Genomic DNA, 12259 nt, shown 5'->3' on the forward strand with positions numbered 1-12259 from the left:
AAAGAGGGGAGAGTCGACTGAGCATGTGGGATGGCGCGAGGAGGGAGACTAGGCTGAGGCCTTGGGGTATGGTGCTGGATTGAAAATTGTGTGACACCTTCAGCCAGTCCTGATTATCCATTCACCACAATGCTTCATTTCGGGACATGTAGATTTGTAAAAACAAAATTTACATTGTACATTGGGTCAGAAAATCCTAAAATGCAAAGCGTTACTGGATACAAGTTAAGCATTTCATAAGATCAACTGTATGCTGTAATATTACATGTTAGAAAGTGGATTAGTTAATTTCCAATAATTTAACTGCTTGAGCCACATGTGAAACCAAATATAAAGCCCTGTACAGCTATTTTAAGGAAGTGCACTTTTCATTTACATCATACTTGTAACAAACATTAAGAAGGCAATATGTTATTATTTTTGAATAGTGTATAGAGAATGTTTTTATTAAGCTTCGGTAAAAGGCAAGACATATATAGCAGAAGCAGCAACACAAGCTTTTCTAACACAATAAAAGCAGATTGACTAATGGAAGTGTGAGTGGCAGTGTGTGTGTGTGTGTGTGTGTGTGTGTGTGTGTGTGACAGAGTACAAATGTACAAGAGTGCAAGAGATATAGTGTGAGTGTGAGTGTTTGTAAAACTGAGTGTGTGAGAGAATGTGTGTGAGTATGTGTTTGTGTGTGAGTTTATGTATGTTATGCTTGCAAGTGTGCAGCTGGTCTGGCATACTGGAGGTTATTCTTGCCTTATGGACCCGAGAGCTAATGGCATATTAATAGGAGGTGTTACCTATGTCAAACTGCAGGCCCTAGCATGCTTTTATTAAGACACCATCATTGCCTTTGGGGACAAAAACTGCCTAATTGAGAAAGTCACTGGCCCAGCCATACCCAGTAGCAGGGACACAGAACATGTGCCGCCACACCTGGATGAAGGCCCTAACATAAAGCACGTAATTCTTAGCATCATAGAGTGGATCCATAGCAAAATGCTGGAACTGATATTTAAGGTATTTCTTGTCATAAGGGATCTTGTACTCTTTTTTATAGAGAGTGTCAATAGCAAAATCCTGACCCTTGTATATAGGAAGGAATTTTTGAAGGTACCAATGACTATGGCTGACGTATCAATGGCAAATTTTGGGCACTGTCCTATTGTATGTACTCCTTGGCATACTCCACTCCACTGTACGCCAATCTACTCCATTCTACGACACTCCACTCTATGCCACTTTACGCCACACCACTTTACTCCACTCTATGACACTCTACTCCACGACACTCATTTCCACTTTACGACGCTCTACTCTACTCCACGATAACTCTACTCAACCCTATGCCACTCCACTCCGCTCCACTCTATGCCACTCCACTCTATGATATGCCAAGACACTGTACACCCTCCACTCTATGCCAATCTACTCTACGCCACCCCACTCTATGCCTTTCTACGCCACTCTCCTCTATGCCACTAACTGCTGCACAACATGTTTAAACCACATTGGCAAAGCCAGTCTCATTCGCAAAGGCGAGACCTATTGGTTTTGCCCATGCTTGTTTGTGTGGTCTTCTCAGTAGGCCCCTCTGTCCAATCCTAGGATGAAACATCATCACTCCACCCTCGCCATATCCCTCCTGCAAAGCATTTTAGGACATTTCAAGATGTGTCTGTTCAAAAGACTGCTCTCACAGCCTTGACCCACAGCCTTAACTGCGACAGGTGGCTGATGCGTTCCCTCTAAAACTTCAAAGAGGAGCCCCTACTGTGAATGGCTCCAGAGGTCAAGCCTTCGCCCCTTTATCCTCTTTGGGATGAATCTTCCTACGCTGGTGGACAGCAAAAAGTAATTATTTCATGCAAGGTCTGTTGCTGTTGTTCCATTCCCAGGAACATGCCCAATAAATGGCTCTATTGTGTGGGGAAGCCTATGGTCATCTGGCTGGCCAGCAGTGTAATTAACTTGGGCTTGTCTGGGAAACAAAAGCAAGGAGCCTAATTAGGAGCAGAAGCACTGATATTGGACATATCTTCAAGTGCCAGAAGGAGTGCAGATTTGAAAAATGGACATTGAATCTGCCTATGCTTAACTATGGCAAAACTGTACTTTGGAGCAGATTTCACCCACAAGATATAATACATTAAAGCACACACACACTTTTCAGCTAGATGCTACAGACTTAGAAGTCACATATCTAAAAAGCACCAATCCCTAAAGGGTTGCTTCTGCAACAGGTTATCAATGCCCAGATACCGCGCTGAGCTGGACAGTAGCACCACTTGCTCATCCCACACGTGTGCACACATGTTCACGTTCAGTCAACAAACTGGATCTTACCCAAGCTGCACACGAGCAGACCTTGTTTTAAAAGGCAGACACTGAAGGCTAACATTCCCAATCTAACTTAGCAGAGGTTACATCAAGTGAGACTCAGTTAGTAAGACTCATTCAAAATAAAAGTCCCAAAACTGTGTAGTAACAAAACAAAATTCAGGGTGGTAGTAAAAGGAGGTTACATGGCTCATAACCCATTTTCCTACAGTCAGTAATTGCACTAGAGACTGACAGACAGCCAAGGAAAACAAAGTCAGACCCAGTTCATCAACACATAATTTGAACCCCTTGGAAAACTAGATACTCTTCCTCACACACTGCCTGGGATAAGAGGATTGCATATTTCTCCCAAACGTAATGTCCCCACAGGGTCACAGACTTCACAAGTCTCAAGAGAAGTTCCAGAACTGGTTGAAAAGGCAGCACAGACAAAGCTAAAGAAACAAAATAGTTATGACTTCAGAATGGGGAATAAAGTGCATGTGCAGTTTAACCGCACCCAAAACCCACACTTTTCCCGCAATACTGACCAAAGTTCTCACAAACTGTAATTGGCAAAAACTATTTGTGTCTCCATGGATCACTGTAAGAACACACTAAGAAGGCTGCAGTGGGAATCTTACACTTGGATTGTGGAGACTTAGCTGAAGATTTAGGTCAAGATTTATATGTGGATGGACGGACCATTGTTCACCAGAAGAACAGAATATATAATTCTGTCCCCCTGTTGGAGGAACCACCCACCACATTTATAAATGTCCACCAAGTCAGCAGTCATATTTAGTTTATTAGCAGGAACCGCAGTCACGGCGGTTCCTGCCAATGTTCTACGCTGTTTGGTGCAGGGCTCTCTCAACATGATGGAGCTCTGCAGTTGCGTCCTGTACTCTCCATGCCACTGGAGTCATGCTAGCCTGGCTGATGAGGGGTGAAACCACGAAACCGGTACTAGGATGCTTGTTTTCAGTCCAGGAAGAACTTGGCCTGGCAGTACAGGCTCTACTGTTTCCACAGGGCGCAGGGTCAAGACTGATTTGCATATGGCTGTGTTCAAACTGGAATGGCATGGGGAGCAAAAAAACGATGGATTTAGGCCTAGGTCTCTGTACTGGGGTGAACGTATGACATTGGTCTGCATTCTGTTCATCAACTGTTCTTTTTACATTTGTCAGCCCAAGTGGGACGGGTATGGCCAGACGTTGGTCTCGTGCTCTGCATGTCACTGGAGTCAAGATAGCCTGGCTGATGAGGGGTGAAACCCCAAAACCGGTCCTAGGATGCTTGTTTACAGTCCAGGGAGGGCTTGGCATGGCAGTTCTGGCTGGACTGTTCCAACAGGGAGCAGGGTCAAGACTGATTTGCATATGGCTGTGTTCAAACTGGAATGGCATGGGGAGCAAAAGAAATGATGGATTTAGGTCCAGATCTCTGTACTGGGGTGAATATATGGCATTGTTCTGCATTCTGTTCATCAATTGTTCTTTTTGCATTTGTCACCGCGAGTGGGACGGGTATGCCCAGACGTGGGTCCTGTACTCTCCATGCCACTGGCGTCAAGCTAGCCTGGCTGATGAGGGGTGAAACCATAAAACCGGTACTGGGATGCTTGTTTCCAGTCCAGGGAGAACTTCGCCTGGCAGTACAGGCTCTACTGTTCCCACAGGGTGCAGGGTCAAGACTGATTTGCATATGGCTGTGTTCAAACTGGAATGGCATGGGGAGCAAAAAACAATGGATATAGGCCCAGGTCTCTGTACTGGGGTGAACGTATGAAATTGTTCTGCATTCTGTTCATCATCTGTTCTTTTGGCATTTGTCAGCCTGAGTGGGACGGGTATGCCCAGACGTGGGTCCCGTGCTCTGCATGCCACTGGAGGTAAGACAGCCTGGCTGATGAGGGGTAAAACCCCCAAACCGGTCCTAGGCTGCTTGTTTCAGGTCCAGGGAGGACTTAGTTTGGAAGTTCGGGCTGGACTATTCCTACAGGGAGCAGGGTCAAGACTGATTTGCATTTGGCTGTGTTCAAGCTGGAATGGCATGGGGAGCAAAAGAAATGATGGATTTAGGCCCAGATCTCTGTACTGGGATGAATATATGGCATTTTCTGCATTCTGTTCATCAATTGTTCTTTTTGCATTTGTCACCCGAGGGGGACGGGTATGCCCAGCCATGGGTCCAGGGTTCTCCATGTCATTGGAGTCAAGATTGCCTTGCTGATGAGGGATGAAACCCCGAACCCGGTCCTAGGATGCTCGTTTCCAGTCCAGGGAGGACTTTGTTTGGAAGTTCGGGTTGGACTGTTCTCACGGGGAGCAGGGTCAAGACTGTTTTGCATATGGCTGTGTTCAAACTGGAATGGCATGGGAAGCAACAAAACAATGGATTTAGTCTTAGATCTCTGTACTGGGGCGAATGTATGACATTGTTCTGCATTATGTCCATCAACCTTTTTTTTTTAAATAGAGAAAGAGGCAGGAAAGAGACAGAGAGAGTCCTCTGATAACACAATCCAACATAGCAGAAATCATCTAATTAGGCAGACTGTCCAGACTGGTGTGGTAGAGTTTCTGCCTCTGCTCCACCAGCAATACTGCGGCCGGCCATTTAAACTCTAATGACCCGCTTAGATTTGATTTTTTTATATAGCCATCATTCTAACAGCATCTGACAAGTACTTTGCAATGGTGTATACGCTAGCTGGATCACCACAGAGGAGGAAGTGGAAAAAGAACAAGAAAATAGATCTAAAAAAAAGTGATCTTTCAAATGTGTATCCTGGGTGTGAGGTAGTCACATATTTTGTGCTATCCCGTTGATGGAGCTTTCAGAGATATTTTATCGCACCAGCTAAAGTAGAACAGTGTTCCAAGCCATAGGTTATGCTTCTGCAAAGATGTACATAGCTGAACGTAAAGTAAAGTTCTGGTAAAGGCCCAGATGGTAGATAACTACTGCTTAAATACAACAAAAGCGGATTCTTACTAATAGAAAAGGATTCCCTCCTAGTAAATCTGGGACATATAGGGGCAGATGCATCAAACGATTTTTTTGTCGCAAACGCTGCGAATCGGTAAAAAGCAGCGTTTGCGACAAAAAAAATTGAAAATGGTATGTATCATCTAAAACACATCGCAATATTAAGGAATGGCAAATTTTGCGATTCCTTAATATTGCCTAAGCATTTAAGGAATCGCAAATTGCGATTCCTTAAATGCTATGTAAGAAGCAATCAAGTTTTGCGAATTTACACTAAGAAATCGCAAATTACCACCAACTTGTAGCCTCCTGGCCCATAGAAATGAATGGGAAATTATTCCTTAATTGCGATTAGCAAATTGCTAATCGCAATTAAGGAATTTTAAGAAATCGCTAAAAATTAGCGAATTTTTACATACATACCATTTTGCAATTCTCAAATAGCGACTCTCAAAAAATCGCTATTTGAGAATCGCAAATAGGTATTTTGATACATCTGCCCCATAGTCATTTGCTCTCACTTCTTCTTAAAAAATGGTATAGGTTTGTCAGCAGTCAACATACAACAGCTTTTTAAACAATAATGTGTCCATGAAGAACTATGCAACACTGCACACACGCGCTTGCACATGCGCTTCTACCTACCTTTGCCGGCAGTCATATCAGCCCATGACATATGTGATTCCTTCAACATGCCAGGTTGCATTACTTCATTATCTTGCCACCCTTTATCCCCAAGTGGCAGGGAACACGATGTTACTGCTATGAAATGTTAAGAGGGGAGGAGGCATGCTTGTGACTAGATGTCAAGCAAAAGCAGTGAGAAGAACATGCTCACAGAAGGCTGCAGATCTGCAGGAAGATGTGTCAAGAGAGTAATGTTTCTAAAAAGCATGAGGGGCAGGACTTGTCACTGTCCTAGAAACGTCTGAGATGGTTATCTGTTTTTCTAAAGACACCAGTGATAACTTGACACTGGTAGAAAAAGCATGACGTTTCTGAAGGAAATGAACATCGCTTTTGTAGAATTTAAAAAGACAGGAGACTACTACCCCACAGACCCATTGCTAAAGTGAGAGACGTGGAATCCAAGGAAGTTCCAGAAACTTGTAAGACAACTGAACAATGTCCAAAAACTAAATAGAATATAGACTGAGAGGGCCATCAAAATCATTTCCGAGTTGCTTGACATTATCAATGTGCCTTAAGTATTTAGGGAGAGGGAAGGAAGGTACAAAGGGAATCCGCTAGCCAGTCTCAAAGGAAAGTATCTCCTTGAAATCTTTACCTACTCTGCAATGAGAGCCAAACTGGAAGCACTGATAACTCCCCTTTGTGGCAAAAGGGGACCATAATGTGAAAAAGAATGAAAACCGTCTAATGATTCTATGATTTTATATAATAGAGCTGACATTCCGCTATTCCTCACCAAGTCCTAACAGTAGATAGACACTCAAATACCAGAAAAATTTCACTTTATGTTTTAGGGAACCAAAAATGGTTGAGGAGACTGCAATCTGGCTTCACGTGGTCAAGAAGATCAACTGATTTCATTACAACTTTTATGTTTTTAGGCAAACTCCTAACTACGGGATAGGTGTCCTGCTAAAAGCATCTCTGTAAGGATATATAATGCCTTGCATCCTAGGTTGCAAGACCTGCCAAATAAGCTAGTATTCAGATGATATATTTGTTAACTATGTTTCCTTCAGCAGATACTTCCAGCCTTTCTTGCTAGATTTTTTCATTTGGAAAGTTTACAAGTATCCATTTTATTGCAGGAGATACCATCAAATCTGCCGTTAAGGCAGTGACGTCCATAGCCCCGACATTTAGGCCATTAGTGGCACAATTTACAATGTGGTTTATTTATTTCCTATCCATTTTTGTAGGCCCTCGGGTCTATATAAACAAACAATAAAATGACATTTTCTTAGCCATCAACACTACCACTGAATTTGATGACCCTGCTAAGTTAGCGATTGAATAAGAGTTTCTGGGATTGATTTAGAGTTTGGTGGTGAGGATACTCCTTCCCTATAGTAGCCTCTTTCCATTTAGGGCTACTATAAGTGATCAGGGGGCCATAGGTTAACATGGGCTGGCACCCACACACCTCAAGGTGACCAGCTCCAGTATGGTCTCACTGAAAAGTGGCATTTTGGTATCAAACAGCTTGTCCCATCAAATCCAGCTGCTTCCCAGAGTCAGATTTGATGTGGCATGCAACCGGTAGCTACCTTAGAGGTTGCCCACCTAGTTGCCACAACCTATCCTGTGCCCTGGCTGACAGCCTGCAGCTTCTGCTGCCAAGACAGGAATCTGACCCCCACGCCAAGGGGTGTGAACACTCCCAGGCATCAGAAACAAGGCCTGCCAGGTAAGAAGGTGACACCTCCCCCTCTGACAGGATGGCTAGTGAAGCAGCATATCAAGGCGGTGAGCTTCAAAGCTTACACTGCCTCTGATATGCATTAAGGCTGTGTCCCAAAGAAGGAAAAGCCAACCCCCTACCTCAGGCACATTTTCTCCTGGGCAGGTAGAAAAATCATCTAGACAGGAGGTGTATACCCCCAAGTTAGCCACACCCCTAAGATGGGCAACCTGGTCTGTACAGCGGAAGAAGGTTTCTGCCATTTATATAAGGTGGAGAATAGAGGGTTCAGGTTGCAAAGGTGGCACCAACCTCGGATGTGGTCACCTCAGGGGCGGATTAGCCGCTGGGGCTAGCTGCCCATTAACTACTTACGCCCACACCCCTAACACTCTTAAATCTAGGCACCAGCATCTCAGATCTGATTCGACGTGCAACAAAGAACAAAGAAGAGATCTGAATCTGAGACTTTGGGACCTTCACAAATCAAAGGCACGATACCCTGCACTTGTGGCAATCACTCTGCAACTGCACGACTGCGACTTGTTCTGAACCAGAGACCAGTTCCCCAGGAAAGAGGAACCCCTCTAAGAGGCAAATGCCACTGCAGAACTCCCTTGGACTAGAGGCACTAGTCCCCTGCAGCCCGAGGTAAAGCACGCTCATGGACCCAAGGAATCACTGTCCATCTTACAAAAGTAAATGGTAAAGTGCAGTGTGGGAAACATGGTCCTCACCTCCAGCAAGTTTCAGGGGGCTACTGTTTTCCTCCGGACTCCAGGACGTTGAAGTAACCCACGGCTGAGCTTGTCGCGGCCAAGGCCTTTTCCTGGTCAGTTAGGCTACCACTACCTTTGTTCAATGCTGTGCCTCGAGGGAAAAGTGGCCCGTTGTTGAGTTATTGCATCCATTTTCCACACCAACAACATATAAGCGGAAAATCCAGCTCATCCACGGCTCCCGCTTCAGCACCAGGGACAGCCAGAAAAACTCTGCACCCGGGCCCTACAAACCAGTCAGAATTCACAGACTGTCGTGGCCTGGTCCTGGGGTCTGCATCACCTTACCCCCCTTCCCATCTCATGGTTTCCACTGAACTTGACCTGAAAGTGACAGATTGTCACTAGTGATTTTCTCCATCGACTGCAACGTTAAAGTTTTGCAGTAGTAAATTGAACTGATTTATTTTTCTTCCAAAATCCATAACTCCAGATATACTCATACAATCGTGTTCATTTTGGTGTCTAAATTTATATACAAATCTGCTTTTACGTTAATATATTGGTGTTGGATTTCTTTCGCGTCATGTCAATTATGTATCATCCATGTTGGTACTCTGAAATGTTCAACACATGTTCCTCTAGTAAAGCCTGACTGCTCTATGCCACACTACCAGGACTGAGCTAGGGATTTATTATTGTGAATTCACAGGACATATTTTGAGGTATTGTGAGAGTATTGCTTAGTGAAGCCTAACCAGCCTCACTGCATAAAACTCACTTTCCTACAAGCAGCCATTTCTCTCAATTAGGTTCCAAAAGAAGAGCTACACGTTTCGGTATTCACTCTTTCTGAGCAAGAACTAGGGGCCTGATCTCTAAAGATTCCTAATAGAAAATTGTAAACTCTATCGAATAACAATTTGCAATCTACAATTTCTTATTAGGAATCCACTAAAATGGATTTTGTAAAAGTGAGTGCAATTTGCACCACGACATCTACCAAATGCACTGGTATGTTGTAAACCAACCTATATCTTAATAGGTTAGTTGACAAAACACCCATTTAGTAGTAGGTTGTAATTCGGCCTACCTCATTAATATGCTTGAGGTAGGTCACAAATTGAAACCCACTACAATTGGTTAGATTCACAGGAATAGTGGCCTGGTGTGGTCAGCAGACCACCATGTCTGTGATTGCTTTTAAATAAAGCAATTTCCTTTTAGGTCTGGCACCATCCAAGACCTTTTGATTTTTCTAAAATTATATATACAATATACATACTTAAAAGGGCATTCAGACACCTCTCTTCATCCATCTGTCTGTTGTTGTGGCATTCACATGTTGCTTCCACCAACTAGAGCATACAGCAACCGTCAGTGGGTCAGCCTACTTAAGCCACTCGTTAACTTCACTTTGAGTGACTTTCACAAGTGAAACACCTGTGTTTTCACTCTGCAGGCGCCACCAGCCTGCACTTTCAAAGGGGATTAGAGATCCCGTTGCAGGCGGGTGCAGTCAGTGACTGCACCCACCTGCAAGGGGATGACTGAGGGCTACATGGGACACCTTTACCCCCTGCAGAGGGCTGCTCAGAGGAGGCGCACTGATGGTGCGCCACCTTTTAAATGGCGCACTGTCAGTACGCCTCCTGCCGGCTTCTTTGACTCTGCGCCATTGTCTTTAATATGGCACGTGCACAAGTCAAGTTAAAGGAAATCCCTCATTTGCAAAGGGCATGCCCCTATGCAAATAAGGGAATACCCTCTGAAGGCAGCGCTGGCACATTAAGTGCGCCAGCGCTACCGGTATTATAGAAGGGGACGCACAAGCGTCGGTGCCTCCTTCTATAATACCAAAGTGCTCAGGGGATGCACAAAGAGGGCACATATGCACATTGCGCCTCCGGGGGCCCTTTCTGTAATACTGCCCCTGGTGTGCCTAACACAAAACATCTGAATAAGTAAGATATGGTTGCAGCATGGATTTGAGTTGCACCTCGTGCATCCAGAGATTAGCACATATGCTCAAACACAGAAAAAGTCTGAAACAAATCTTACAGTTGTGGCTAGGTTCTTCTCGTTCCGCTGTAGGGTCCAGAGTCCAGAGGAGAATTCTAGCAGAGTTGTGGTTCCTAGCTTGGAGCCGCAGGCGATAATTCTTCCAGTCTCCTGAATGCGCAGGCTGTAGAGAGGTTCATCACACACCTGCCCCAAAGAAGGATTGAAATAAGAAAACCAGTATGAATGCGACAAAAAGCGACAGGGCATATACTATCGAAGTGAACACTTTACATCACACTAAAGCACAATAAGCATTAAAGCAGGTGCGAACGCTATTACGGGTAAGTGCCAGCTCACTAATTTGAAACATCTCCCACTATTGCAGAATCATCAGGCCCATTGCTTATGGCAGCAATCCACTGTAAGTTTGCCACCTCTGATAATCTTCTGGTGTCATATTCAAATGTTCGCATGAGGAACAATAATGAAATCAAGTTTTCAATGTGTAGACGTAATCAAATGTAAATTTCTCTTCTACAAATCCACTCATTTATGAAGGTTGTATGTCCTACTCAGTTGTGTTCCCTATAGAATTGGCATTTTGGAGCAAATCGATATAGAGAAAGATCGTTTCCATGCTTCCATTGCTTTATCCTTGTCAAAGCCCAATCAGAACATCTTTGTAACCTTCTGTACAGGGATAGGCAACTTAGGTTGTGCAAAGAGCACAGGGTCCATGGAGACGGAGAAATAGCTTGCAACACATGGGCACAGTGAGGAGCAGGATCTAGAGGGCAGATAGCATGCACAACTTGGTTTAAGGCGCACAGAGAGCTAATATAAAGAGCTATGGATCAGATGTACTAAAATAGGGCTCGCCAAAAGGGGTCGGGAATTGCACCAGGCTTTTTGCGAGTCCTATGATATTTTATGAGCCAACCTATGTACTGATAAGTTGGTTGAATCGCTGTGGGTCACATTTTGACCTACTTTCTGAATATTAAAGTGGAAGGTCATAAATTGCTACCCACAATGAATTTGCTGCCATCACAGTGATGACTGGCCTGATGGGGTTGATCATTCAGTCTGAACTCACGTGTTCTGCCAACATAGAAGAAAACAAGTTACTTACCTGTAACTTTGGTTCTCCAGTATTGGTAACTTTCCTAGATTCCCATAGCTTGTATCATTCCCCATCGTCGGAGCCTCGGTAAATAAAAAATAACATAGCAGTAGATACAAAAGAGAAAGAAAGGCCTAGGCCTCATCTCATTTTGTAGCATATCCACCTCTTTTTGCAAAAGAGACAAAAAACATGTAACAACCAATCAGATTAGCCTCACCCCAAAGAACCTTCCTGAGAGAGCCTCAGAGCCTCAGATTTTCGTAGCTGTTGTGTAACAGTAACCACATTTGCTGAAGGCTGAGCTTTCCCAGGGGAGGAGGGTGGGCGAATGGGAATCTATGAAAGTTACCAATACTGGAGAACCAAAGTTACCAATGTGCGAGTTTCTATTGCCAAACTTACTGCAACAGAAAATCTGTTGCATTGGCAGACTATAACCCATAAAAAATGCAATTTTGGGCACAAAATATCTCCACAAATTCAGGAAAATTATGTGTGACTTTTCCACCATAGAGAGAGAGAGCGTGTGTGTGTGTGTGTGTGTGTGTGTGTGTGTGTGCCTGTGTGTGTGCCTGTGTGTGTGCCTGTGTGTGTGAATACGTGTAGCCTGTCCATATATCTGTCTAATTGAAAGCAGATTTTGGTACTTGCTGGATTTGTTCCCTAATTTCTGGCTAGTCTATATATATAAAAACGAATGTATGTCTGTCTGTCTGTTTGTCCTTT

At 44.1% G+C, this 12259-nt stretch overlaps 1 protein-coding gene across 20 annotated transcripts in view; it reads right to left on the minus strand.

Annotated features, from left to right (window-relative positions):
- The window catches only part of DNAI2 (dynein axonemal intermediate chain 2), a 375814-nt gene that overhangs the window by 103053 nt on the left and 260502 nt on the right, over positions 1–12259 (minus strand). For all 20 annotated transcript variants that reach the window (XM_078654258.1, XM_078654257.1, XM_078654254.1 and 17 more), the window contains exon 11: positions 10465–10611. In XM_078654258.1, coding sequence (XP_078510384.1) covers positions 10465–10611 — 147 coding nt within the window. The remainder of the gene's footprint in view (positions 1–10464; positions 10612–12259) is intronic.

This window comes from Lissotriton helveticus, chromosome 7 (assembly GCF_964261635.1).
Source record: "Lissotriton helveticus chromosome 7, aLisHel1.1, whole genome shotgun sequence".
Lineage (NCBI taxonomy): Eukaryota > Metazoa > Chordata > Amphibia > Caudata > Salamandridae > Lissotriton > Lissotriton helveticus.